Genomic DNA, 27,954 nt, shown 5'->3' with positions numbered 1-27,954 from the left:
TGGATTCACAAGGGTGAGGACAGTTCATGTTCCAGTCTGATTATTTAATAAAAATTAAAAAATCTTTATTTCTGAAATATCTAAACTCCTCTCCTAGCTTGCAGACCTGGCTCCTTTCTACCCTTCAGTCTCTGCCCTTGTCCTCCCAAGAGTAAACTAGTCTGCTGTATTTGAATCCTTTGTACTGCTGGGGAGACACAACAAACACAAACCATGTTCCTGTTATTAATAGGTAGAACAAAGCTCTGATACCCTGGAAACAAATAGTTTATTAATAGAGCATCCCTTAAATGAGGCCACATCTGCTCTTGTACTCCCTTTCATAACAAAATATTAATGAATGAGAGCTTTACAGTCACCCGTGGGCCTCTCTTGAGCTTTCTCTTCTCAAAACAAGCACTCCCAAGAGGGAAGGAAGGAAAAGATCTCCTCTGGTTGGTTCTCACTTCTTCCTTGTTCATGAGCTTGGGAAGGGCTCCTCTGCAGATAAAGCCAGAGTCCATCAGTAGAGACATGGGGGGCTGGGTGCTGTCCTTGGGCAGGAAGGGGATCACTGTGCTGGGGTGGTTGTCGCCAAGATCCACGAGGTCTGAGACCTCCTGGGCTGTCTCATCTGCACCATCCATCCTGTGAGATCCTTTGCCCAGCTTTGGGTGGATAAGGCAGCTCTAGATCTGGGTAACTGCAACTCCTTCCCCAGCTTCCCATCCCATCACTGCCCAGCCAGGTGCCTCCAGCCTCCCCTGCTGGGTGCTGGCAGGAACGAGCCCCTTCTTGGGGCACAGTCCCACCAGTTCTAGCTGTCATGTCACTTCTCTACCAAAGGGACTGTCCTGGTCCAAGTCTAAGCACTGGAGCAGCAACTACCTCAGGAGCTATTTTTTTTTCAAACAGGATTTGAAGCCTACTTGAAAAGCTCTGATTTCCCTCTCCCCAGGGAACATGTTACCTCTCTGGGTAGGGCTCTGTTCCCAGCCAGCTGTACCCTGTATGTCCTGCCACGATGGCAGGGGCTGTGGCTGCCTCTGAGCACGCTGCTGGCTACAACAGACTCGCTCCGAGGTCAAGGTACCTGGGAAGGTCTCAGGATTCAAGCAGCCAACACAGTCATGGTCATTAGCATTTTATTTTCTACCTTCCACCATGATAATGTGGTACCCGAACTTTGTTTTGACTGGGGGGTCTGTGTACACTGGCTTGTCCATGCTGCTCACGGGCAAGGCAAATGCTGCTTCCTGGAAGGGTCCCACCATGGAGCCTCTGGTCATCCAGCCCAGGTCTCCCTGGAATAAGGAACCATCAGGGTTAAGCTCTGAGAACCTCACTGCACCACTGGCTTTGCCAGCAGAGGGTGGGCAGCAGGGCAGCCAGGGAGGGGCAGAGACCCTCACAGCGGGCAAGCTGCAGCTCTGCCCCCTCCCCGAGCTGCCCAGGGGCTCTGTGCCCACCTCTGCTGCCACTCTGCATTTACAGCCCTGAGGGCCAGGACCAGGAGCCCCGTGCCCACCATCCCAGCCGCACAGCACCTACCCCCTGCCTGGCCTTGTCCTCGCTGTACTGCGAGGCCACCTCGCTGAACCGCTGCCCGGACTTCAGCTTCTCCATGGCCTCCATGGCTTTGCCGTGCTTTTCACACAGGATGTGACGGACCTGGCAGAAGGGATGGCAATGGCACCGGGGACTGTCCCCAGCACCCACCCAGAGCCACTAGGGAGCGAAGCGGGGCCGTGGTGGCCGGGACGGAGAAGTGGAAAGACCCCCTCGCCACCTCCGAGGGGACCCCGCCACCCCCGGGCTCACCTTCACGGCGTTGCCGCCTCCCTTCGGGCCCTGGGCTTTCCCCTCGCTGCTGCTTCCGCCGCTGTCTGCGCCTGCGAACGCAGCGTCCTGAGACTGAGACTGAGACCGAGACCGAGACCGAGACCGGCCCCGGCCCCGGCCCCCCCCCGCCCCGCTGCCCCTGGGCCTCCGCCCCGCCGCTCCGCTCACCTTTCCCCGCCTTGCCGCTTCCCTTTCCTTTCGGAGCCATTTTGCCGCGGAGGCTGCCGGGCTCTCCCCGCCCCTACCAGGCCCGCCCCGGTACCTCCCTGGTATCGCCCCAACACCGCCCCGACACCGCCCTGGTACCGCCCCGGCACTGCCCCAACACCGCCCCGGTACTGCCCCGGCACCGCCCCGGTACCGCCCCTGCTCCCGCCCCGGCCCACGGCCCCAGGACCGCCCCGACACTGCCAGGGATCCCCGGCAGCACTGGGGCCAGATGAGCAGGGCTTGCGCTCGGTACCCACGGGTGTTCCTTGAGCCCACCCAGAGTTGTCCCCACTGCCCACCCAGCACCCAGGGCTGACCCAAAACCCACCCAGGGCTGTCCCTGACACCCAGGGCTGTCCCCAGGACCCCAAGCTGACTCTGCCCCCCTGCAGTGTCCCTGTGACTCACTGGGGATGTGTGGCAGACGCTGTGAGAGGCCCCACGCTTGCTGGTGTCCCCTCGAGCCACCTGGGTGGCATCAGGGGGTGTCCAGGTCCTCCCCTACGTCCCCAGCACCCTTCCCCGGGGTGCCGGCCCCCTCGGCAGCCCCAAGAAGCAGGACGCGGAGGCAGCCGTCGCAGGGAGCAGTTTAACCAAGCTGGCGAGATTCAAGAGTACAACATTCCGAAGTCCGCACGGTGGCGGGGCCAGGGGTCACCGGGCGCTCCCCGGGGACCAGTCCCGTTCTCCCCGCGGAGCAGCAGCCACAGACGCGGTTCTGAACCCACACTCGGGGCAAACAAAGGACAAGGGATGAGCTGCCAACCCGGAGCTGGCCGGCTCCGTTGGGAAGAGCCCTTTCCTCCTGCCAGGGCAGTGAGGATCTGTCTCACGGCTCCGCAGCCAGGAACCCTCTGGGATCTACCCTCAGATGGCCGCTTAGCCTGGGTTTTTGCACGGCTGCGCCCACCCCGTGCTTGTCCCCAGCCCGCTTTGCCGGCTGCTGTCCCCACCAGTTTCCTGAGCAGTCATGTGCAAATTGTACCCAGAGCTTCCCTCTCCCATCCCAGGGCACCATGCCTGCCGGGCCACCACCCTGCCACCGGGCCAGGAGTAGTAGAAGCCTGGGAGCCGCGGGATGGAGACAAAGCATGGATATTTGTTTGAGCTTTTTTTTTTTTTTTTTTTTTTTTCTTCTTTTTTCCTGAGTTTCTCAGCCTGGATCTTAATTAACAGGCTTAAATCTGTAACCTCGGGAGAGGGAAGAGAGTGATGTGCAAGTAACAAGAGGGAGGGGGAACCAACCATTAGGAGAGCAGAGCCTCTTTTAGGGGCAAATCCAGTGCAGGTGCATGGATGAGGAGGTGGTCACTGTGCTCCTGGGGGGAAGAGACCCCCCCCAGAGCAGCCCTGGCCCCTCAGAAGGGCAGCTGTAGTGCTGTAGTGCCAGTGGACCCTCTGCATCACATTCCCCCCCCCACAGGAGTGCTGGGCCACATTGGAGCTGCAGAAATAATCAAGAAATAAAGCAGAATTTTTCCTGAACACCCTATTTCTGCCAGCCACAGCCTGGCCCTTTCTCTTTCACTTAGAGCTACCCTCCACCTTGCCCAGAATTGTCAGTCTGGTGCAGGAGCTGCTGGCTCCAGAGGCATTAGCACAGCGGAGCTCCCTGGGGCTGGTGGAGGTGACCCTGGGGGTTTGCTTTTGGACCAAGAGCTGAGGAGCTCAGAAATGCAGCATTTTGGGGGCTTTTGAGGGGCTGGGTTTTGGCTTGAGGTCATAGCACTGGCTGCAGACACTGGGGTGCCTGTTCCCTGTGCAGCAGCAGGGATGCTCAGGACACTGAAGAGGAACCACTTGTGGCTCTTCCAAAGCAACCTCAATCCCAGCTGGTCCCCTCACATCTTCCCAAAGGACATCTCCATCCATCCATCCATCCAAACTCAAACCTGGGATCTCTGCCTGGGAAACTCAAGGTACAATGTGTCAAATGAAAGAGAATAAAACATCATAACCACTGTGCATTAGAAAAGCCATTTAAAGTACCACATGCCGAAGTGACCAAACAGTTTCAAGCGAGCTTCACTGTGGGCGCTGAGCAACGCTGGGGGCTGTGGTCCAGATCTGCTTCCTGAGCAGATACCTTTGGTTCCAGGAGCTGGCTCAGCCAGGGACGGTCCCGGCCATGGTGCCACCTCTTTGCTCCTGGAAGGGGCCCAGCTCTGCCAGAAACATGAGTGCTTGGGATCCAAAGGCTGCCTCTCCATCAACAGCTCTCCAAGGAAGAAACAAAAGCAGAAGAAAACCTCCAACAGGACACAGGGACTCAGCCAGGACAGCCCTTCTGCAGCGACGCTCCCTCTGCAGCCATCTCCAGCCCTTCACGGTCAGAAGGGACCATGCAAGGTTAGGGCTGGCTTTTGGGGCTGTTGGCACCATCTAGCTCAGGAGCAAACTCCGTGATGACCCTCCGAGCCAGCGGGTTTGTGGTCTTGAGCAGTTCAGCAGCAGATGGACGAGTACCAGGGCTGGTTTTGCTGCTCTTCTTTTGAAGCAGGGCTTTAAAGTCCTCGTTCCTGCTGGAGGACTTCCCGGTGCTGCCCACCGCTGCCGGGGACTCGCCAGTCGGGGAGCCTGAAGTCTTTACAGGCGAGTGGGAGTTGGGCCGGTTGCCAAAGGTGTCACCAGGCTCTTTCCGCCCCAAGACCCTCCTCTTGGACCTGGGCACCAAAGAAAGAGGTGGTGGGAGCAGCCCCGGGAAGGAGCTGCTGCCACTCTGGACGTACCCAGCTGCTGGCAAATACTCTCCTGGCAACTGGGTCCAACTTGCCCCAGGGCTGATGGAGCAATGCCCTCCCCCAAAGCTGGTGACCCAGCCTGGCTGCAGGGGCAGGGCGCTAAGCACCAAAGTGCTCAAGTGAGCATTAGCTGCGGGGTGGCAAATTTAAGCTGAGTTGGAAGGGGACACTGCACCCATCCCTGTGACTGTGACACAGCATGCAGGAGGTGTGGGGGACTGCATCCACCCAGTGCCTCCCACCAGCCCTACCTGTGGATGACAGTGAAGAGATCCTCGGTGGTGCGGGATGCCACAAACACCTCATCATCCTCCTCGGCGATGGAGTCGGCGGTCTTGTCACTGGCAAAGCTCTTCTCCTCTGTGCCAGGCTCTGCTGAGCTGCCTGTAGGTGGGGAGGAGAAGGAAGTGGTGACCGGCCCTGTGTGGCACCAGGGACCCCCCATCCCTGGGATGAAACCCACCACCTGTGTGGGAAGACCCTCACCTTGCTTCGGGGTGGGTTCACCAGCTTGTGCTGTGCCCAGAGCCTCGGGGGATGGCAGGTCCTGGGTGTCGGGGTGGCAGGAGGTGGGCTCAGTGTCCAGAGTGATGATGGGGCTGGGGGTGGGTGGCTGGTCCCCCCCGCCAGCTCCCAGCTGGGCTGGGGCTGGGGCGAGTGGCAGGTAGAGCACGCTGGGTTTTTTGGGCACTGGGGGTGGCACCTTGGCCTTCCTGCGCTCCCCCTGCCCAGCCCTGCTGCGCTCTGGCCGCGGATCCTCCTCCAGACTGCCCTGTGAGAGCCGACGGGGTCCCACCGGGGGCTCCCCCAGACCCCTCCTCAGCTCCCCTTTTCTCAGCACCACAAATCCATCCTGCAGCAGCCCCTTCTCCATGGTGGTGGCACCCGGTGGGGACACAGGGGACAGGGGACCCTCCTCTCGCAGCACTGGGGGCTTGGGCAGGATGCACGGGGGACGCTTGGCCAGCGGTGGCTTCTCTGCCACGGGTGGCTTCACCTTCCTCTCCATCCCCAGGCAGGGCCCACGTGCTGGCTCCTCAGCGTGCTCAGGGCCATCGGCATTGTCCTCCGTCTCTGAGCGACTGATGGAGCGGAGGCGGATGGAACGCAGGTCGGACTGGGTCACCACGGGCATGATGGGTGTGATGGGGCTGGTCTTCTGGGCCAGCTTGGTGCCGAAGGTGGAGTCAGAGTGGTGCCGGCTGACCTTTGTCTTACCCTTCAGGGAGATCTTCAGCCCTGAGAGGTCGAGGTGGGCAGGTGGCATCAGTGGCAGGTCAAAGGACAGCCTGGACTTGGGGCTCCTCTCCATGGGGGATGTGGGGGGCAGCGAGGACTTCCTTTGCGGGACCAATGGCCTCACCCGCACCTGGTGTGGGGAGTGCCCGAGGATGGCAGAGGTGGGAACGGTGGGGGTTGGTGTCTCTGACTGGCTGGAGTACCCGCTGGATGGGGACATCAGCCCTGTGGGCCTGCTGGGCGAAGAGGTCTTGAGGTCCACTTCGGTAGAAAGCTGAGAGGGCGTCGTGGCCCTGGAGATGGAGGGGGACACCAGGGACTCGGAGCTGCCCCGTGCCCTAGCGCACTCAATGGCGGTGGTCCCCGTGGTCGTGCTTGAGCTGGAGAGGGACTGGTAGGGGTCACCAGCCTTCCAGTCCGTCAGGTGCCACTGGTGGGGGGTGGCCATGCCCTCTGGCTCCCTGCCCTGGGGGTCAGAATGCACCAGCCGGTGGCCACAGGGCTCCGGGGGAATGCACAGGCTCTTGGGCCGCTGGTCCTTGGGCAGTGCCAAGCCAGGCTCCGTGGCACCATCCTGCCCCTCTTTGATCAGCGAGACGCTGCGAGTGGGTGGCGAGGGCTTCTTCTTTGCCTTCTTGAGAGAGATGCTCTTGGAGCGGCGCCGCCGCTGCTGCCCCTCCTGCTCCAGCCCCAGGGACACGTTGTCGGTGCTGGTGCTGCCCTCAGAGCTGGCACTGGGGTAGCCCAGGGCGTAGTTGGTGCTGCCCCGCCGGGTCTCAGCATAGGTGATGTCCACAGAGCAGAGGGAGCCTGAGTCGGTGGGCACTGACAGCGACCGCTCGCGGAACCGGCACCCAGCCCGCTCCACGTCCAGCCGCCCCGGCTCCGGCTCCTCTGGGCTTCCTGGTGAGAAGTTCACCTTGGCTTCTGGGCACTTGCCCCTGTGGCCACCCCCGGGGGGGGATTCGGGCACCGTGCCGGAGAAGGAACCGGGCCCATTGCTGCTCACACGCTCCTCGGTGGAAATGAAGAAGGAGGGGGTGGTGGGTGAGGCCGGGCTGGGTGATGGGCTGGAGCCACCTGGAGAGGTGCAGCCCTTGCCCTGGCCGCTGGCAGGGCTGGGGGGAGTCGTGTAGCCCAGGGAGCTCCAGGGCTGGGGGAAGGGGGTGCCTGGTGGCCCGTTGCAGGTGCCGGCGCAGGGGGTGGCCGCGTGGTCCATGGCAGTGGGTGGCTGGCAGCAGCGGGCCCCGAGGTCACTGAAGGTCTTCCTCAGGGGGGCAGAGAGGGGCTGGCGGGGGCTGGTCTCCTGGAGCCCCTTCCCTCCGCCGGTGGTCTCAGGCACGAAGCTGCAGGAGAGGGACTCGGTGACGGGCGTGTGCGTGTTCAATGTGAGGCCATTGGTACCACCTGCAAGAAGAGACACAGCCCAGGTGAGCATCATCCTGCTTTGCTCTCTGCCAGCGGGTTGTGGCATGGTCCTGTCCCATGTGCCATGAGGCCAGGACTGGTCCCACCCTGTGGCTGCATCTCTGCCCAGGTCTGAAACAAGCCCAGGTGGAGTGGAGGGGCTGGGTTGACACCCTCTGACCAGATGCTCTCCTACCCTCTATCTTGGCATGGCCATAACTCAGCTGGGGACAGTCCCTGGTCTGTGTTAACCCTCAAGCCTGGGATCTGTTGGCTGAAATGTACCAGGAAAACTTAGCAGCAGTCTCCATCCCTGGGGACTTTGCCCCATGGTGAGCAAAGTGCTGCCCCGTGGTGAGGATACAGATGAAGACCACGAAGAGCAGAGCAAGGCATCATTGCCCAGGTCAGGATACAATGGCTCCCGGTGCCACCTCACCTCAGGACAGCCTGGAAGGACCTGGGGACTCTGCTCAGTGCACACCTGGCAGAGCGGGATGCTCAGGTCTGCAGCGGGCTGTCCCCAGTGCCATGCCCAGTGTCACCAGCGTGCCCAGCACTTGGGTGCCCTGGAAGGGAGCAGATCTGACGTGGTGGCCTTTATGTCCCCAAGGCTGGGGCATTCCCGGGGAGCCCAGGGTGGCTCTGCCCACCCGCAGGGCAGCTCTGGCAGGTGTCAGCCCTGCCCAGGACAGTGAAGTGGCTGCATGGTTCTTGCTGTCACCTTGGTCTCGCAGGGACAGGTTAGGGAATCCGATTACGGTCCGTCTGCGCCGCAGGGTGGACTTGGGGTTGATCGCAGTCTCTGTGTTAAACAGGGAGTGACGAGCACTCGCGTGCCTAGCAAAGTGCTGCCCTGTAGCCAAAACAAACACGCTGTACGTGGCGGTGCCAGGGGGCTGCCAGTGTGGGGGCTCCACCACTATGTGTCCCCTGGGTGTCCTGTGGTCTCGGATGGCAGGAGCATGGGATGGTAGAAGGGTGTGAGCCACGTGGGGTGAGCTGGGACATGGCAGCCCCCGGGAGATGCTGCGTATGGAGGTGGGATGCATGGAAAGCTGAGGACATCAGCTCTGGGCAGTGCTGCTGGGACTGGACCCACACAGCTGGGCTTGGGCATTAATGGGGCCAGTGACGCTGAGCCACCCTGGGGACATGGGTGTGAGGAACAGTGGGGGGGAGGGACCCATGCAGTCCTGGCATGTCCTTCCAACATGGAGGGGAGGGTGGAAAGACATCTTCTGCCTTCAGAAGGTGGAGCTGGCCAGCCCCAAGCTTGGTGTGGGGCAGTATGGTACTTGTGCCTGTAAGGAGCAGGCAGAACCATGATACTGCTCCATGAAGATGGATAGATGGACGGACAGACAGGTGAGACAGGCTGGCTGCATGGAGTGTGGTGAGAACGAGAGCCAAGGTGACAACAGACCCAGCTGGCAGTGGCAGCAAGAGACCAGACAGCGATGTGGCCCGTGGATCAGACACACGGATGTCAGGAGAACTGACCGGGAATGATGGATGCTAGCATGGCCCTGCTGGCCCCTGCTCTGTCTCCCCTGCCCTGTGCCTGTGGGGACACAGGCTCACAGCACCAGCCCCACCCCCTCCCCATCCACCCCACTGCAGCCAGGAGCTGGGGAACATCCTTGCCTGCACCCCATATCCTCCCCCCAGTGCCGGGACTGCCCCTTGTACCTCTCCTGGGGGTGTGGCCCTACCCGAGACATTGATGGGGACGATGTTGGTCTGGACGGAACAGGACTGGTGCCACTGCTTCTCCTCCACTGTGGGCAAGGGAAGGGCCCGGGGCCAGGCTGGCTGCTTGTCTGGGCTAGTGGGGAGGCTCAGAGAGGTGTCGGGTGGCTGAGCACTGAGCGCTGTTGTGCCGGTGGTCTCCTCTTCGGTCACTCGCTGGCTCGGGGGCTGCAGTGGGAAAGGCAGGTGACCCCCCAAAGGGTCATCTCCAACCCTGCTGCCTGGCCAGCTGTCCAAACCCTCACCCCTGGGTGATGCAGGGCTGTGCCACCCTGCCCCAGCACTTACCATAGGCACAAACTCGAGACGCTTGGCGGGTGGGGGTCGGGGTGATGGCTCGGGAGGGGTGCTAGGGGACAGGTGACCAGCAGCACGGAAGGTCTGCCCGGTGACCCTGCTCTCAGCACACTGCTCCTCATACTCCTCTGCAAGAGAAACAGCACCTGGGACCTTGCTCCGGTACAGGGGGGTGAAATCTCTGCCGCCTGGGCAGGGGGAACATGTGGAGATGTGTGGCTGTCCCCAGGCTGGCTTCTGTCCCTGTTCAACATGGGCAGCCCAGGAGGTGGGGAAGGAGAAGGAGACCCCAGGGAGAAATGCCAGGGCTGGGAGTAGACTGAGGCAATGCTGGTACCCCAGCTGCCCACTCCACTGCTTCCAGGGGGCTGCCTGGGGACATGGTGCATTCCTTGGGGAGGCAGAGCCCACTGGGGACAGCCAGGAGGGAGCTCAGTGTCTCCCCATCCTGTAATTGTTGAGCTAATTAATGCCGGCTGTTATGGCCTGGAGGAAACCAGGGCTGCTCAGACCGAGTTAATGAGATTACCATCCCAGGCTGGGCTGCAGATCTCATTGGGGCTTGCAGAGCATCCGAGTCCCGGACGCCTGACAGTTTCCTAAGAAATTGGGAAGAAACAAAACCAGTGCCAGGCTGATTTGGTCATCCCCAGATCAGCCCTTGAGGGCAGAATCGTGGCACAACCGTGCTTTGGTGGGGCTGGTGTGCATGCCAGTGGCTCCAGTGATGATCTCAAACCCAGTTACTTTGCTGCTTGGGAGCAGAGGTCAGAGAGGGGCTGGAACCCCCCTGGGACCCAAATTCTCCAATTTAGTGAGGTCTGAGGATTGGAGACATGCACATGGGAGATAACCCCAGTGTGTGCACAGAGGGATGCACCCAGGGCAGCATCTATCCCTGCTACCATCACCCAGCCCACCAGCAGCCCCGTTACCTTGCAGCAAGCTCTGGAGGTTGAGCTGGGCCTCTTGGTGCAGCTCCTCCATGCCTGGTGGGCGCCCAGCCGCCAGGAAGACGTTCACTGGCTGCTGCCATGACAGCTTGGGGTGGGATGCTTTCTTGCTCTCCAGGTCCAGGTTAGAGGTGGCTGTGAGAAGGAGGGAGCAGAGTGAGAAGCAGGCGGGCAGGCTGCTGGACAACCCTGCTCATCCCGGTCGTGGTTTCTCCAGGAACCCTGGGACTGGGATGTGGCTGTGTCCCATCCTGGTAAAGCCACCCAGGCAGGTCGGGGACAGGACCCCATCACTACCAGTATTGCTGCTTGAGGATTGGAAATGGTCCTTGGAACAAGGCAGGAGGGGAGCAGGGTGAAATTGAGGAAGGAAGGAAGGAAGCCCTGCTGCCCCGGGTAACTGCCTGGCTGCTGCAGGGCTCAGGAAACTGTGCAGGCAGCAGTGGAGCAACCTCCAGGCTGCAGAAGAACAGAAGTCACAGCAGAGAAGGAGGGAGCAAAGGGGACACGGTGCCATTTGCTGCACAGGTTTCATCCTGCTTCACACCCGGATCTGGCAGTGGGATGAAACCTCAGCAGGGATGAGCTGGGCAGATGCCCAGACCCTCTGAAACACCCCTGTGGGTGGAGAAGGATGCTTGGGTCCCATCCTGCCCACCCTTCCCCCTGGCTCCAGCTGATGGAGCAGCAGAGCCAGTACAACACCCAGCACCCAAAAGCAAGGTGCCACGTCCCTAGCCTAGTTACTTTTATAATTTGTGTTACCATAACGACGTGCCCTAACACCAGGCTTTTTTTTTTTTTTTTTTTTTTTTTTCCCTCTCCTTTAAATAATGTGACTCGTTTCCATATCAACCAAGAGGTGTCGGGGCGTGTGTGTGTGCGTGTGTGTGTGTGTGTGCGTGTGTGTGTATAAGCACGAGGAGGCTTCTCCCAGTTGCAGAGCCCCATCCCAAGGGCAGTGCCATGCCAGGGTGACAATTTCCCTTTTGCCTTTTGTCACCCAGAATGTGACATTCCCTCCTTTCTTCCCCTAGTTTTGTGATGGCCAGGTGGCAATGTCTGGAGGGGCCGGGGGTCCTGGCAGAAGGCATGATGGCAGAAGGATCCCCATGCCCTGGCTCTGGCTCGCCCCATGTGCCTGGTTATCCCCTGGGGATGGAAGTTGGGAGCACAGCTGAGCATGGAGCAGGGTTGGGGCATCCCCCCAAAAAGCTGACCTATAGGGTCACAGGAAGGGAGCTGGGGGCTTGTAGGGGTCCAGGGACCCACATGAAGACCCCAGTCCCCCAACCTGATCTCTTTGGGGTTGCTGCTGCCCCCTCCATTTCAAAGCACACCCCAAGGGCAGACCCCACACCCCATCTTGCTGCACCCCACCACCCATCTCATACAAACGCAGCCTTCAGCCTTGGCGGGTCCTCACCTTCCTCACCCTCCACCCGCACATCCCCCAGCAGCCACACAGGGACCCCCAAGCCTCGGGGACACCCCACGGCGCAGCCCCCCCACGGTAACGGGACCTCACCTCCGCAGCCTCATCCCCGCTGCCGGGGCACCCCCAGGCACCCCCACCCCCACCCTGGGCTCCACCCAAGCGGGCAAACCGCAGCACCGAAACCAGGGACCGCCCTGGGGCACAGAGGAAGCCACGGGGGGGGGGGGGGGGGCAGCACCCAGCTCGGCCCCACGCAGGCAGGGAGGAGCAGGCAGTGCAGGCAGGGGGGGGGACAGGGAGGTGGCCACTCCAGACCCCTGCCCCAAGGGGCTGTACCCTGTGGGCACTGCTCTGGTGTTCTGGCTCTGGTTCCTCATTGCTCAGGGGGGTTTGTGGGGGCTGCTTGCGCATCACGCAGTGGCTCTGTGGTGCAGGGAGCCAGCAGCCTGGTGGGACGGGTGCTGCCAGAGCAGAGTCTGCTGCCCTTGGCTGTCACCCTCCTGCCAAGCTTATCGGTGACAGCTCAAAATACAAAATGCCTCTGAGGGGGCCCCCACCCCGTGGCAAATGCCTGTGGAGGGAGAAGGGAGTCCTGGAAGAGCAGGACTGGAGGGCTGGCTCCATCCCACATAGCCCTAGTGCTTGACCTGAGCCTGGCCAGCCAAGCTACTCGGGGAAACTGAGGCACGGTTGGTGGGGGGCTCATCCTGCAAGTCAGTCCCCCCTCCCAAGCCCAGTGTTCCTGTGTCGCCCAGGGAGGTCTATCTCCTCTCAGGGAGCTCTGCTCCTGGCCCTGGGGCTGAAAGCAGGGGCAGTGGCAGCAGGCAGAGGGTGCTGAGACCCCTGTGAGAGCTCGCAGGGTCCCGCTGAACAAGTGTTCAGGCTTGGGTCCCTGCCACCAACCCGGGTGTTCGAGGGCAGCCTGCTCACTGATCTGAGCTACGCCCTCCCCTGGGAGAAGAGCCCCAAGCCACAGAGCTCATGCCCTCTGCCAGCCTCTCCCCGAGCCGCCCCCACTCTAGACCTCATCCCTATTTACCTATTGCCCAGGCATCCCGAATCCACAGGGAGATATTGGACAGAGCCATCAGGAGCTGCTTCAGTTGGGGCCGAAGCTCCCGTGAGATGATGCCTCTTGCTCCAGCCCGTCGCCAAACTTTTCCTTCTCTCAAGGTCTCCGCCTGCTCTCCGGCAGTGCCACGGGTGCCGGGGGGCTGCTGGCCGCCGGTGCCGAGGTGCCACGGGAGTGATGTAACGGCGGCAGCCGGCGATGCAGCAGCAGCGGAGCAGCCATGGCAACGGGATCGGCGCTGCGCTCGGCCAGCCGCCGCGGGGATGGGGACGGCAAACTCGAAAGCTGAGACCGATCCCGACGGCAACCCCGAGCCCAGCCCCACCGGAGGGACTTGACGCCGGGCAGCGGAGGCAACGTTTGCCACCGGCTTGGAGCAATCGCCCGGGCCCGGCTGCGTGCAGCCTGACGACATTCCCTGTGGTCGGGAGCCAAGGCGCACGCTGCCCTGCGAGCAGCCGACAGGAAGAGAAAAAGAGCAAACAGCGGGAGTTGGCAGCGCGGCGCAGAGTGCCTCCTGTCCCTGGCTCACCCCCCGCCGGACCCGGACCCGCCGGTCCAGCTGCCTCGCCGGGATGCAGAGTGGCACCCGCACGCACGGCAGCACCGGGGAGGGATGCTCGACCCGGGTCCAAACGAGATTGCAAGTGACACCGCACTGAACATCCCCAAGCCCGGTGCTATGCAGGATTGCTGCCTGTCAGGCAGAGCTGCCCAACACACCGCACATGGGCTGGAGCATGCCCAAGATGAGCCCATCAAGATGATGAACGAACCGTGTCCTGTCCAAATCCAGACCCTCCCTGGGACCCTGTCCCTCTGCTACACATCTCAAGGACACGTGTCCCCCCTGCAGCATCTGACCTGTGGGGGGCTGAGGGCAGAGGGCCTGGAAGCTGGTCAGGGGGTGCCCATGTCAGGATGCCAACATTGCCTTGATGGACCATGGGGCACTAAAGAACGTTCCCACCACGCTGCACTCAGACTGCTCTGCTCATCCTCCCTGCTTAAAGTGCAGGCAGCTGATTTTTGTAGTGACAGGAGCTAACGGCACCACAGAAGTTGCTGGCAGAGGGGCTCAGCAGCTGTGAGGGTCACTCAGCTTGTGGGGAGAAGCCTGGACGATGTGAGAGGTTTCTGTTAAGACCACCAGCAACAAAACAGTCACTAGCATCACCTTCCATCATCAGGGCTCAGAGTTAACAGTGTGCTGGGGCAGTGCCTGCCTGACCCGGTGATAAGACCCGGTACAACAGACAAAAACCCTCTTTCTCCATCTCCATCTCAAGTGATCCATCACCTTCACCTCACAAAGGGGACACGGCCACTCCCCAGGCAGTGCCAGCCATGGCCCCGTGCAGCCCAGCTGACACAGGTCCAAGTGCCCCCAGCCTGGCTTGGCAGGACAGAAGCTGGCGGTGGGCACAGGTAAAATACCACACCAGGTAGGTTTGGCTCTGGCAAGGCGAGCTGGGACCCTGACGGGGGTTTTGGCAGGCAGGTGGGTGCTGCAGGGGGACTTGGCCCACCAGCCCAGTGAAGGAGGAGCCCCACTGTGCCATCCGCCCATGCTGCAGGGACAGGAACTGCCCGTGGCCACGCTCACGGCAGGGCCTGGCCCGGTACCGGTACCTCCACCGGCCGAGATGTGGCTGCCAAGAGCTGAGAGCCGCCCTTCCCAAGGATGGAGCAGCAGCCCCCGTGCCACCACCCTGCCAGCACCCAGCCCCTCAGCACAGCATCAGCATGGCCAAGGGCACCCCCAGGGATGGGGCAGCCAAGGCCAGGCCAGCTGCTCCACAGCTTCCCCTGGTGATGTCCCTATCCTGGTGGGGATGATTTGGTGGCACGTGGATGCCCACGGCAGAGGTGGCAGCTATCCTGGGCTGGTGGGCTGCCTGTGCTGGAGAGGCTGCAGCCCCTGGCCAGGCAGGGTGCTTGCAGGAAAGCTCTGCTTCCCTGTGCCCGGATGGTTTTACACTCCGCGGAGCCGGGACAATGCGAGGAAGTCGCCTGAGAGGGGAATGTGGCCAGGCCCTGGGACAAAGGGGCCCGAGATGTGAAATCAGCCACAGTGGGAGCAATGGGGGTGAGACCAGTGTGGGCTCACGGTGATGTGGGCTGCCCCCGCTCCTGCGGTCCCCTGCAAGCCAGAGCCACCAGGAGAGTAGAGCACCACGGGGATGGGCAGGATCCATCCCAGAGGGACTCAGCCCCAGCCTGCAGAGCGTTTAGTGGGGCACACGGGTGGGGGGGTCTCTGAGTTCTCGCTCTGTCAGAGGACCCCAATGGGCTGAGGAATGGCAGCAAGGGTTTCCAAGGGAAGGGTACATATCACAGTTAAAGCCAGGTTAGGAAAGGTGGGACAAGACCCACGCTGCCAGGCAGCACTGACCTCACAGCTACTGCTCATCCTCCAGGAACAACAGCCCCATGCCCCACAGCTCACATCAACTCTGGGTCTTTCCCTGCTGAGTGAGGGCACCTGCCAACCCCACGGTTGCCCCACTGCCTACCCTGCCCATGCTCCTGCCTTACCTCCTCGGTGCCAGGGTGCCAGGAGCCAGTCCACCTTGGCCATGGCCACCAGCGTGCTCGACTGGGAGCCCTCACTTCGAAAACAGGCTGTGAGGAGTGAAGCTTCCTCCTCCTTCCCTGGCCGGCCCCAGCCCCGGGGGGGAGAGGAAGCCACCAGGAACTGCCTGTTTGAGTCAGTGCCCAGCCCATTGTCCCGGTCCCAGCCCCTCTTCCTTCCCCGCCACCGGCCCAGCAGAGTGATGGTGATGGCAGAGGGGCTGTGATTTTGCACAGCCCGTCCTTCACGCACCCACCCTGCTCCTGAAAAATCTGGGGACGAAAAGGGACTCATCCTTCTCTGCATTCACCCCTGCCCCAGTCCCCTGGGAGGGGACAGGGCGAAGGACAGGCTGGGCTCCCCCCAGCTGAGCAGAGCCATGGAGCCAAATCATCACTGGAGCAGCCACCAGCACCATGGGTGACTCTGGGGACACCAGCCCACGGCAGCCTGTCCCCCCAGCACAGCACATGTCCCAGCTGGAGCAGCCGTCAGCATCCTCACCTGGAAACCAGCACTCTGGAGCCTGCCTCTGCCTCCCCCCAGCCTCCTAACACCAATCAGCTAAACAAGTCAGGGGGGGCCTTTCCGAGTTCACCTGAGTTTGCCCTGGGAGCTGGAAGAGCCCCCAGAGCCTCCTCTCACTTTGGCTGCTTCCAAAAGTGGCACATGAAGGCTCCTTGGGGAACACTTTACCAGTGCCCCGGCAGTTTGTAGAGCTCCTCCTGGGAGCCAGCACTGCAGAACAGACAGGAACAGAGCCCCCAGCCCCGGATTTTTCTGGGAAGTGGCTGGGACCACCCACCCCGTGCCCACAGCACGGCAGCCCCAACTGATGGGTGCAGGACAGCAGGTACCAGCAGAGCTCTGTCTCCCCCCCGCAGCCCAGGCAGCACTTGCAGGTGGCTCTGACAGACGAGGGGATGAGGACACCTTCCCCAATGGCTGGTGCTTCTTCTGGGACCCTGTCCATGGTCACTGTGCCACCTGAGGACAAACTCAAGAACTGGAGAGCTGCCTCCCAGCTCCACCAGACCAGAGACCTGCAAACTCATCCTGTGGATGCCAGCAGCCTACAAGCACACTGTCTTCTCCAACCAGCCCCTCCAAACACCTCCACACTCACAAGCGAGCACCCTGGACTCAGAAGCAGCCTGCTGGGCTCTCCCCATGCATGCAGAAGGGGTGCAGGGGACACCAGCCCCCACCAGCAGTAGAGCAGCACTGAAGACGCCTCTTGGCCAAGTAGGCAGAGCTGAGGTTCATGTGCCCCAGACTCACGCAGCCTTGCCCAGCCCACCAGGGCATGAGGAAGGATTTTAATTGCCAGGGATGCCAGGGTAAAGACTGCTCTGTGCACTGACCTGTGCCCGGAATAGAAGAATGATCCTGCCTGGGGTAAGACAAGGAACCTCCTTGGTACAGCAGGTCCCTGCACGGGGTCCCAGCCTGCCAGCCACACAGCCCCACTGCAGTGCTGCTTCTTATCACGTTCCAGCTCCCTCCCCTCAGCAGATAAGCCCCAGCCCGGACCTGACGCTGCCTCTCCATGAGGAAACCTGTGCGTAGCTCCTCAGGAATGCCCGAGCCATTGAGGTCCCAGTAATCCTAAGCCCAAAGTGCCTGGGAGCATCCAAGCATTTGCCTCAGCTCCATCCCTGAGATGAGTTTCGAGCTGCCCAAAGCCAAACCCACTGCTCCCCACTGCTGGCAGCAGGCACAGCTCTGTCATCTCCCAGGGGAAGCCATGCACCGGGAGGAAGATCTGCTGGAGATCTCTGGGCTGGCTGGGAGATGCACCCTGTGCCCGAGGACAGAGATGAACCAGCAACCCTGCACCTTGCACACCCTCTTTGGCCCAGCCTGGCACTGCTGGGAAGGTGATTTGCAGCTCCCAAGAATCCCTTTAATGATGCAGAAGTGTGATTAGGTCTTGTCCTCCTCTGCGCAGCACTGGATAGGAGCAGGGGTGGCAGGCAGGGAACAAGCCACTATCCCACAGCTCCTCTGAGCCCAGCAGTCCAGTCACTTGCCCACCTTCCGTGCCCCACAAGATGGGAGCTGAGGGCAATGTGCTGGGTACTGACAGGCACAGCACCCTTCATCCCTCAGGACACTCCAGAGCAGCATCCCTCCTAATCCCCCCTGCAACCCAAGGCTCTTTTAGCCCCAACAATCACTACAATGGCAGCTGCAAAATTAGACAGAGACAGGCTGTACTTCCACCCCCTCTGCCCGCTAATTATTACACTATGACAATCACTTGGGCTGTGACAATCACTCCCCAATTTTTCTTGCAGCTTCTGAGCAATTTTCCTGAGGTGTCTCCCAGGGCTGGCACTGCCTGGCAAAGGGCAGGCGGTGCAGGACCCAGGTCGAGCAGAGCACACGGGGAAACAGACCTCAGGGGGGACCCTGCCCCCAGAGCCATGGCAGACCCCTGTCTCCCGGCATTTCCAGGAGCCTGGCTATCTCAGGAGGGATCCGGAGCCCCGGGTGTCTGGAAAGGGTTGCTGAATTGCCTGGGCCAACCAGGTGGTGTCAGAGGAGTGACCAGACAGGTCCTGCTCGCTCGGCCCAGCTCTTTCAGAAGGCTCAGTTGCCTGCAACCTGCTCAGAGCAAGTCCCCCAACTCACCCTGCTCTCCCCAGATACCCCCCCCCCCCCCCCATCTGCAGAGCCTCCTGCCTTCCTCGGATAACTTGTGGTACGAGGCCCCTCGGAGACACCCACCACCTCCACTGTCAGCAGGAGAAGGGGGATGGGGGGCTACGCAGGGGTTGGCTCCCCACTGTCGGGAGCTGGCTCCCTGCTGCATGGAGCTGCCTCCCACTGCTCAGGGCTGGCTTCCTGCTGCCTGGCACTGGCAACCCATCACTCGGAACTGGCACCCCGCTGGCCAGGGCTGTCTCCCTGCAGCCTAGACCTGGCTCCCCGCTGCCCGAGGTGCGGGTCAGCACCTGTTCCACCCGTCGCAGGACCGCTGTGGGCCCCAGGACCAGCCCCAACCCCGCCAGCGAGGCCAAGCTCAGCTGGAGGTGACCTCTCCCCGCGTCCTCCAAGCGACCCGAAAGCACTGGAGAGCCGGGGGGGACCGGCGGCGGAGGCCGAGCCCCTCCTTCCCCGGTAGTCGCAGCCGACTCCATCGGAGCCCGGGGGTCCGGGGGCGGCGGGGGCAGCGCGGGGAGCGGGTCCGGTCCCGCCCCGTCCCGTCCCCGGTACCTGTTGCTGAGCGCATCCTGCCCCGCCGCTGGCTGCGCGGCCCCTTCCGCTGCGCGTTGCCCATCCTCCGCCGGCCCGCCCCGGTGGTCACCGCGCCGCCGCCCCCGGGCCGCTCCCCGCCGGCTCCATGCGGCCCCCGCCCCGGGCCCGCCCCGGGCCCGCCGCGCCGAGCGGGGAGGAGCCGCCGGGCCGGGCCCCGCCGGGCCCCGCCGGGCCGCAGAGCATCGCGCCGGCCGCCCCCTCCCTGCAGCTCCGCTCCGCTCCACTCCCCGCCCCGCCGCACCGGCCGCCCCCTCCCCTCCCCGCGCCGCCGCCCCGGCCGCCGGCCCGGCCGCCCCCTCGGAGCCCGCCTGCCGCTGCGCCGGAGCCCAATGGCGGCTGCTGCGGGGGACGGGCGGGGGCGGGTGGGTGGGCGGGGGCTAGGGGCTGGGGGTGGGCAGCTCGCGGGGGTGTTGGGCTGTGGCTGTGGTGGGGGATTCCGGGGCTGAGCGGCCCCGCAGGGTGATGGGCGCAGCGGGACTGGGCAGACTCCAGGGGTCTTGGGGTTGGGGGAGAATGGGGGTCTTGAAACTGTGCAGGCCCCGGGGGTTGCTGGGGATAAAGGAGGGAGGGTTCTCTCTGGGGATGAGCAGCCCCAGGTGCTCCTGAGGAGCACTGAGGCTGGGCAGCCCCTGCAAGGTGCTGGAGATTAAGGCTGTGTGTGGGTTCTGATGCCAGGAAGCCCCCATGGGTTGCTGTGGTTGGGGATGGGTGGGGAACCCCCGGCTGACCCTGCAGGATGTCAGGCTGAGTGGGCATGGATGGGGCCACAGGGCAGGGCAGCTCCAAGAGCAGCCAGAGCCGTGCAGTGGAGACATGAGGGTGTCAGGTGAGCTCCTGGGGCCTGCACCCCATGGGGGAAGCCTCTCAGAGCCATGGGACACTGCAAGAACCAAGCCCGTGGGTGACAGGGTCTCTGGTAGGAGAAACAGGTCTCTGGCAGCACCTTCAGAGGTCCCATCCCTGGCACTGAGCATCCCGGGCGGTGCCACATCTGTGCTCAGGGACCTCTCTCAGGAGGGCTGCACACCTGGATCAACTACTGCCCTTCAGCTCTTTCTCCCAGCCCAAACCTTTCCACACCTTTCTGATGGAGGAAACAAAACCACTGCCAGGCTAGGGAAAACTTGCCCAACGTTTCCCTGCCTCCAGCCCTTTGAACCCCAGAGACAGAGGTACTGGGTGATGGCTCAGCACTGCTGCTCCATCCCAGGCCGAAGCATCCCCTACACACCGAAGCTCAGCATCCGTGTAGCGACAGAAAGGACCAGAAAGCGCTCAGAGGTTGTTATGGAAACAGCCACAAATTGGATCAGTACTTGGCGCACAGAGCTGTTTGTGTGACTGATGTGGGAGCAGGTGGGTGTGACAGCCGCAGCGGTGCGGGGGCCCCGTGGTGGCACCCCCGGGTCCCACCAGCCCTCCCCGTGCCCCCGTGCTGGGGCAGCAGCACCCCCACCTCGCCCCGGCCTCCGCACTCTCTGCAGGAAGGAGAAGGACAGGGGTGAGCCTGGGGTGGATTGCAGGAACACCATCGAGAAAAGATTTTTTTCCCACCCCCACAAGCCCCCAACCACGGGAGGCAGCAACGAGCCGGGCTGCAGCCCCTCGGCCCCAGCCTCGCTGCGGGCTGCAGGGCACAGGGCGCGGCTGTCTGCACAGACAGGCTGTGGCTGTCCCGAGGAGCAGAGGGAGCTGCCCATGATTCCAGCCTCCTCCTCATCTCCTGCAGGGAAGCCCCCAGACTCCTTAAGCCCCTCTGAGCCCTCTGCTGCCCCAGCTGCACACTTCTTGAAGCCGAAGCACGCTGCCAAGCAGCTCCTGGACCATCCCAGACACTGGAACACCATGGGGGGGCTGCTGAAGGCAGGAGGGCACAAGTGGCCCAGCCCACCCTCGTGTGCCCCGCTGCGGGCATGGAGTGGGGGCAAAGCTCACACCAAGGGCTCTGTCCAACCCGGAGCTGGGGAGCAGCTCAGCGATTCATTTCCAAAGCAGCCCCTCTCCTGGCAGAGAGAGCAGCTTTTATGAAGAAGCCACAAACTATCCCTAAGTGGATGAACTGACTATTTCCTGCCAAGAGACCAGGTTAAAAAAAAAAAACAAAAAACCAAAAAAAACCAAAAAAACAAAACAAAAAAAAACCCAAACCAAAAAAACCCCCAGCAAACTAGCAAAGCAGATGAGCTCATTGGAGAACAACGGCTCGGGGCCGGACAAGGCGGGGGGACGGCGCCAGGGCTGCACGGCCCCATACAGGCTCTGAGGAGGGTGGGCAGCTCCACATCGCTCCCAGGGCTGTGTCGAAACCAGTAGGGTCCAACATTCCAGCGCAGTGGGTACCAGACAGCGCATGGCCACCAGGCTGGAAGGCAAAGCCGGGACACTGAGTCCCGCGGCTGGCAGCCCCTCTGCTTGTCCCGTTGGACGTGACCTCCTGCACCCCGAGGCGCCCCTGCAAGGCCTGGCAGGGAATCTGCCTGGCCTTCTCCGGGAATCTGCCTGCAGCCATAGAAAAACTGGGCTGCGACTTCCATGCCACCTCGTGTCTCCTCCGGGTTCTGCATTCCTGGGATTCCTCCAGCGCAGCAACATAGTTCCTAGCTCCGTGTCCCGGGAGCTACAGCGGGACTCACCGATCCTCCCTGGGACGGGATAACGCTGGCGATGCTCCCCCTCCCACTCCTGATCACCCCAAAAATCTGCACTCGCAGTGACTCCTTTGAGCGCTCCCCAAACCGGCTGTGCCGGGGACCCAGCACAGACACAGACTGCCACCACGTGCCGTAAAGCCGACACTAGTTCGTGTCACTTTTGGAGGGACTTGGGGTGCAATGCGTAGCCCTGGCATTCCCCCCCCCCTCCGGCCAGCACCCAACCTTCCTTCCTCCCGGGATGCTTACTGCCCCAGCCCGAGACGGTGGGGAGGAGGAGGAGGGATACATCCAGCCCCGGGCTGGGCAGGGAGACGTGCGCTGCATCCCCCCGTGGGGCTCACCTGCTGTCACCGGTGTGTCCCGGCGCTGTGACCCGCCTCCATAACGGGCGAGGAGGATCCGTCCAGCCCCATCGCGCTGTCCCCATGGCTCGGCGTGTGCGCAGGAGCCAGCCGGAGCCGAGCAGGCTGCTCTGCCAGCCCTGGGGGCTGCCGACTGCCAGCACCCATATTTGAGCACGGCCACCGACCCTTGCTCTGCACCCACCTCTGTCCCCGCCCTCCTCCCGCTGGGCTGCCAGCCCCCTCCCCAGCCAGGGGCAGCGAATGCAGGGAGAGGGGAGGAGGATAAAACTTTCTACATACCCAGCTCTGCCTCCTCCTCTTCCTCTCCTTGTAGGCACCCAGGCCACAGGGGAGGAAGGCTGCCCCGCGACCCCCGGGCTGCTCCGAACCCCCATGGCCGCACACTGGCCAGGACTCCCCGGCGGGGAGCGGGGAAGGGCCACGGCGCCAACCCCGCCGCTCGCTCGCTCGCAAACGCTAACTCGATCCAGGTTTGCTGGGAGGAAAGGCTGGATGGAAACGCTTCTCCCACCCCAGCCCAGGCCCTTCTTAAAGATACAGCTGCACGTCCCCGCGGCCGCTGCCGGAGCCATGGAGACACAGCAGGACCGGAGCATCCTGCCAGCCAGTCCCGTCCTGCACGGCTGCCAGCTGCCATCGCTCCGGAGGGTCCCGGGAGACACATCCAGGGGGGAGACCCCGCAAAAGGCGCCAGCCTCCCCTCTACTGTAGTGATCAGGGATCATGCAGCCGGGTGACAGACCCGGGCGGCTTTGCTCTGGACTCCTCCGGGAGCGGCTGAAGCAGCCCGCCCGTGCCTGCCTGCGGGGAGGGGAGCCTGGGGCGGAGGGGTTTAGGAGATCATCACCAAAGCAGGACAGGGACCAGGCACAGCCCTGCGCGACCCATCAACCTACCTTTACTGCCTGCCCCGTGCTGCCAGGTCTGCCCTTCCCCGGGGCTGGGGAACCCCCGGGGGAGCAGGGGATGTGAGGGGCAGGAAGGGCATCCTGCCTCCCTGCCCTCACCTCTCGCTGTGGTGAGCAGGCACCAGCAGCTTTCACCAGCCCAAATCCCGCCTCAGCCTTTTTCTTGAGCCCCAACACCCTGGGCTTTCATGGGAGCACGAACGAGCCATTCCCACGCACAGGGTGCAGGCACCCGCAGCCTGTCCCGGCCAGACCAGAGGAGGGTTTGCAAACCCACAAGGCTACATCCCCACTCAGGTGTGCGTTCACGTTCCTGTATATAGCCTGTATATAGCCTGTATTCACGTTCCCACTGGCCATCCTGCTGCCTGCAGCAGAAAATCAGCAGAAATTAGGCTTTTCCTGACACTTCAGGAGATGATCTCTCAGCTCCTGCCTGCCTGCCAGCGCTGGCAAACAGCTCCCGGGCTCCCGGCCCTGTCACTTGGGCAGTGGTTTGGGCAGGTTTGGAAAGGCTGCGAGTGCCTACGATGTGGTGTGAGAGCAGACCTGCTGTGCTCGAGGTGCTGCCTGGCTGCCGGTGCCACGGAGAGGGTGAGGATGCCCGGAGGGAAGCCTGGCACAGCCGGGGTGCCTGGCAGGCAGGGATAACTGCTGGAGTGCAGCAGAACCCGGTGTGCCGGGGGTGCTGCACCCATGGACCACCCGTGCCTAGGTGGTACAAGATGGATCTGCCACCTCCGACCAGGCATGCCAGGTGCAGGCATGCCTGTAGGATTTTTGAGGAGCACACACAGCTCCTTCCCACCATCAGGTGTGCTTCCCTACAGCCAGACAGCACCTCTAACCCCGGAGCTGTCCCTCCAGAGCTGGGAGGCAGAGCATCCTCCCCCCATGGCAGCCCTGCTAAGGTTCCTTGGCTGTCGCCAGCTGTCCCACCATGCCAAGCTGGCCCTGGGGGTTGGTGATCCATCCCTCCAGAGTGCTGGTGGGTACTCACCCAGCACTGGGCACATGGTGCCCGCAGCACCAGCCTGCTCATGGACCAGTGGCATCCCAGGGTCCTCTCTGCCAGGCATGAGCACGGGAGGAGGGCAGTGGAGCCGTTGGCACTGGCAAGAAGAAGAATAGGAGGATTGGGTCCCTCTAAGCAGGAATCCCAACAGAACTTCATCAGGGAGAGTGTGAGGTTGTGACAACACCCAGAGATGCCACCTTTAACACCTCCTCCCAAGACACCCCCAACATGTCGCCCATGTAGGGCCCAGCACAGCAGTGACTGCACAGCCACGGGATAACTGTGTGGGGGAGCTCCCAGTCATGGAGGGTGGCAAAGCTCATCCAGGGCTGCCCTTTTCTTCCAGCATCTCTGGGGTGCAGAGAAGCTGCTGGGAGGTAGGAATGGCATCCCCTCCCCACCAAAGGGGCCAGAGCAGTGGTCAGCTCTCTGTCAGGGATGTCCATCTGCCAGAATGGGTCCAAGAAGGGGGGGAAATGTGCGTTATTCATTTATCCTCCTCCTTGCCGAGCAGCTCCTGCAGCCGGTTCCTGTTAGGAGGAAGGGTGCGGCTCCTGCTCCCCCTCCTCTGGCAGCAGCAGCTCTCCATCCTGGCCTTGCTCTGCCTCCCGCCCGCGCCCAGGCAGCCTTTGGGGACTTCTCTCCTTGCCGGCACTGAAATCATCGCTGGAGTAGAAAAAAAACAGAGGAAATATCTTGGAGGTCTGAAGGTTTCTGGGAGCTGCGCCCCTGGGGCTGTGGTCAGGGACGTGAGAGGTGGCTGCAAGCCCTGGATCCAGCAGCAAGGCTGAGGGACAACCTGGCCACTCCAGCAAGACATCAAGGGTAGGTTGTTTTTTTTTTGATCTTTTAAAAACGGTGACATGGTCTGGAGAAAACATTCATGCTGCCCTTGCCCACCCAGTAAGGAGCAAGTTTACTTGGATGTGGGGGCAGCAGCCCCCGGGCTGGCTGACAGCTCTGCCTGTCTCCATGGCTTGTTTCTAGACCCAGGCTGGGAGGTCAGAGGAACGCAACATACTTTGGCAAGAGCCACAAGCAGCTGCTCCTGCCAGCACAGCCCAGGGCTTCTTCCAGAAAACCATCCCGCAGATCTTCAGGGACCAGGGTTTAAAGAGCTCTCGGCGCCGGGCCCCCAGCCTCATCCCCCTGCTCTGTCCTGGCTGCAGCAGGACCCCCGTGCCCAGCCAAAGGCTGCTGACCCAACTGGTGCCCAAACCCAGGAGCTGAAGTGGTGCAAGGACCATACTTCGGAAGGGCAAACACCATTGCAGGTCCCACTGGCCACCTTTGGTCTTGTATGATCTTCCACTGCATCTTGCAGGAAGAAGACGGGGGTTTATTTCAGTTCAGGAGGAGCAATGTGATTTTTGCCATTAAGTCCTCTTCGAGAAATTGAAAGGAGGAGGAAAAACCCCACCCAAACCCTGAGCAGAGTGTTATTAAGCATTTACTTCTCACTCAAGGGACTCCACAGGGTGCTGCAGCTCCATGCAAAACCTTGGGCTGCCTCTGCTCTCCCTGCAGTGCCGGGGGCTTGCAAAGAGATGTCCTCCAGAGATGTGAACCATTCCCCTGCGACAAGCTGATGCTGGAGCTCTTAGAAAAACAAACAGCAAAGAAATGGAATTTTGTTCTTCTTCTAAATTAAGAATTAAGTGAAGCTGGAGGCTCTGCATCCTGCCGGCTGCACAACAGGAGCGGTGGATGGATGAGGAGCAGGTAGATGGGTGGGTTGTGCTGGTGGGTGGGTTGTGCTCCTCCAGGGGTGGATGGAGGAATGCAAACCCTGCTGGAGCAGGGAGGGGCTCTGCTCGCTTCGCACCGCCCCAGCTGTTCCCACCAAAAAAAAAAAAAAAAAAAAAAAAGCATTTTTATCAGCAGGCACCTCAGACCCAAGCCAGCCAGCTCAGAGCGGCCCCCCCTGCTCAGCTGCATCCTGACGGGGCTCTAACGAGGAGCTACAGCCCCTCATTAGCAGCACAGTTTGCCCATTGCTTTACACGGGCTGCTTGCAACTACCCGTGGTGTTGTTCCAGAAGAAACTCAGGTGTTTCACAACCCGGGGGCTCTAAACCCAACCCACCTGCTGCTGCCTCCCCACCCATGCCGTGCCCCAGCCATCGCCTCCGTCCCGCACGCCATGCCCATCACTCCCCGCAGCCACCACGGCAACACAGTGGGCTCCTGTTGGCCACCGGGAGCATTCCCAACCTGCCAGCCAGGCACGGGCAGCGAGGGACCATCTGGTCACCGTCCCTGCCAGCTCCTCCTCCAGGACACACCGGTCCAGCACCGAGGGTGATGGTGCTGCAGCGTTTGGCGCTGCACTGGTGCTGTGCAGGGGTCAGCTCGGGCGACTGCGGGACCTCCCTGTCCCTTTACTTCTCTACCAGCCCCTGCACAGGCCAGCAGGACCTTCTCACCTTGATAACCCATTTACCTGAGCAACATTTGCAAGAGCCGAGCATCCCCCCCCAGCAGAGGCTGAATCCTCCGCCCGCTCCCTGCCGACGGGATACACGCTGCGAGGGTCTGACAGTCATTTCCCGTGGCTCCGTGCAGACGGAGCAGCAAAATAGCACTTGCGGTGCAGGGGGCTTTGCAGAAAGCCCAAGAGGCGAAGCATTTTGCCAAGGGCCTGAGAAACGCGCTGCGCCTCTGGGGAAGACGTGCTCGAGCAATGCTCCCCCCGCCCCACAAAGACTTTTAAAATAAACTTTTCATAAACAATTCCAAAACGAGCTTATTTTAAGCTACTCCAAAACAGGCTGCCCGCGTCTGACCCAGCACAGAAGTCGGTGCCAAGCTGAAATATTTGAAATGGGAAATGAAAGCAGTCCAGGCAAAAACAAACCCCACACTCGCTGCCAAGAGAGGGATGAGCAGACAGGACGCCCGGGCCGTAACTTGTCATTTTCCCCATCTACACGAAACCCCGAGCGGGAGCTGCTTCATGCTGAAAGCACACCGAGGGGACGGCCACCTCGGTCCCCTGCCCTGGGAGTGGGGTGGAGCATCCAAGGCAAGAAGGTGAGGACCAGCTCTCGACATTCCCGTCTCCTCGGAGAGCCTGGCGTGGAAACAGCCCCCGGTAATCGGGGACGCAGCGTGAAACACGTGCTTGGCTGGCAGCCTGGAAAATGCCCACTGCGTGCGGGAAAAGAAAGGCTGGGCAGGGGGGCAGGCGGCTGCTGAGCTGTCCCAGCCTCACCCCGATGCAACAGGCCGGCTGGCACACCGCCCTGGACACCGGGGGATAAGGGCTTGGCTGCACCTATCACTGCACCTCGGCGATCCCGTCCCTAGCTCTGCCTGGACAGCACGCACCCGGAGAGGGGACCAGCTGGGAACACGTTTGGGGAATGGTGGCAGAGACACCCCCCCACACCCCCACTCCTCCATGCACTGGGGAGGGAAGACCTTCAGCGAGGTGTGACAGGATTCTCTTTGGAGCAGGGTGATGGGATCCCCCTAGGAATGGGATGGCAAGATTCCCCGCCTTCCCTCTCCCCCCCTCCCTCCCCCTTTGGAGCAGGATGATGGGATACCCCTAAAAATCGTGACTCGATCCTCCTGGGAGGGGGAAGACAGGACTCCCCCGGGAATGAGTGGATGGCATTCCCCTTAGCCCAGGGAGATGGTATTCCCCTGGGAGCAGGGTGATAGGATGCCCGTCAGAGCTGGATGAAGCCCTGACGGGTCCGACTCCCTCCATGCCTCCCAGGGGCGGTGTGGTGGGGCGGGGGTTTCCTTACCTGGTGGGGGGTAAGCCCCCCGCAGAGGCCGGCCCCTTAGCAGCGCCTGCAGGCGGGAGGTTCGGCGGTGCAGCCGCCCAGCGCGGCGACCCAAGGCCAGCAGGTGACCCTCGATGTCCCCCAAGAGGGCGAGCGAGTGGCCGCAGAGGTCGGCGAGCTGCCGGAGCAGGGTGAGGGCCGCCAGGCTGCAAACGTCCCGCAGCTCGGCCAGGGGCAGTGCCGGCCGCCCCCGCCGCGCCTCCACACTCCGCTTGTAGAACGGCATCGGCCCGGCCCGGTTCGCCCAGGCCCGGTTTCCCCCCGGTCAGCCCCGCGGCTGCGAGGGCTCTGGTCCGGCCGCGCCGCCGGGGTTCGGGGCCGGCCGGTGGGAGGAGGAGGAGGAGGAGGAGGAGGAGGAAGAAGAGGGAGGGGCGGCCCTGCTCGGGGATGCCCGGGCCGGCGGAGAGGCCCGGGGCCGCATCCCGGCAGCCGGGAAGGAGCGA

The 27,954-nt window shown here is 62.2% G+C and overlaps 2 protein-coding genes across 4 annotated transcripts; both read right to left on the bottom strand.

Moving 5' to 3' along the window:
* Nucleotides 1-1,107: 1,107 nt before the first annotated feature.
* On the bottom strand, nucleotides 1,108-2,079 carry PIN4 (peptidylprolyl cis/trans isomerase, NIMA-interacting 4). The gene is made up of 4 exons (XM_030449233.1): nucleotides 1,990-2,079; nucleotides 1,801-1,871; nucleotides 1,531-1,650; nucleotides 1,108-1,283 (listed from the first exon to the last, which is right to left on the bottom strand). Exons 1-4 carry the CDS (start codon nucleotides 2,027-2,029, stop codon nucleotides 1,125-1,127), a joined length of 390 nt encoding a protein of 129 aa, XP_030305093.1. The 5' UTR covers nucleotides 2,030-2,079; the 3' UTR covers nucleotides 1,108-1,124.
* Nucleotides 2,080-3,505: 1,426 nt separating this feature from the next.
* Nucleotides 3,506-27,737, bottom strand: NHSL2 (NHS like 2). 3 transcript variants are annotated; one of them, XM_030449229.1, is made up of 8 exons: nucleotides 27,473-27,737; nucleotides 10,403-10,555; nucleotides 9,459-9,595; nucleotides 9,134-9,338; nucleotides 8,143-8,274; nucleotides 5,259-7,418; nucleotides 5,024-5,156; nucleotides 3,506-4,694 (listed from the first exon to the last, which is right to left on the bottom strand). In XM_030449229.1, the coding sequence occupies exons 1-8, from the start codon at nucleotides 27,735-27,737 to the stop codon at nucleotides 4,382-4,384; spliced, it is 3,498 nt and encodes a 1,165-aa protein (XP_030305089.1). In that variant the 3' UTR covers nucleotides 3,506-4,381. The 3 variants fall into 3 exon arrangements, with proteins under 3 accessions (XP_030305089.1, XP_030305090.1, XP_030305091.1); XM_030449230.1 differs by lacking the exon at nucleotides 27,473-27,737 and adding an exon at nucleotides 15,469-15,606; XM_030449231.1 differs by lacking the exon at nucleotides 27,473-27,737 and adding an exon at nucleotides 11,949-11,990.
* Between the last annotated feature and the right edge of the window lie 217 nt (nucleotides 27,738-27,954).

The sequence above is a fragment of the Calypte anna genome, chromosome 4, assembly GCF_003957555.1.
Source record: "Calypte anna isolate BGI_N300 chromosome 4, bCalAnn1_v1.p, whole genome shotgun sequence".
In the NCBI taxonomy this organism is placed as follows: Eukaryota; Metazoa; Chordata; class Aves; order Apodiformes; family Trochilidae; genus Calypte; species Calypte anna.
This window is presented reverse-complemented; position numbering and strand designations above follow the sequence as displayed.

Excerpts from the sequence above, each read along its gene's own strand:
- NHSL2 (XM_030449229.1), bottom strand. The coding sequence starts at position 27,737 with ATGCCGTTCTACAAGCGGAGTGTGGAGGCGCGGCGGGGGCGGCCGGCA. Across the intron at positions 9,596-10,402 it reads CCTCCAGAGCTTGCTGCAAG|AGGAGTATGAGGAGCAGTGT; the intron begins GTAACGGGGCTG and ends TTTCTCTTGCAG. Across the intron at positions 7,419-8,142 it reads CCTGTCCCTGCGAGACCAAG|GTGGTACCAATGGCCTCACA; the intron begins GTGACAGCAAGA and ends CTCTTCTTGCAG.
- PIN4 (XM_030449233.1), bottom strand. The coding sequence starts at position 2,029 with ATGGCTCCGAAAGGAAAGGGAAGCGGCAAGGCGGGGAAAG. Across the intron at positions 1,651-1,800 it reads GAGGCGGCAACGCCGTGAAG|GTCCGTCACATCCTGTGTGA; the intron begins GTGAGCCCGGGG and ends CCCTTCTGCCAG. Across the intron at positions 1,284-1,530 it reads AGGACAAGGCCAGGCAGGGG|GGAGACCTGGGCTGGATGAC; the intron begins GTAGGTGCTGTG and ends TCCTTATTCCAG.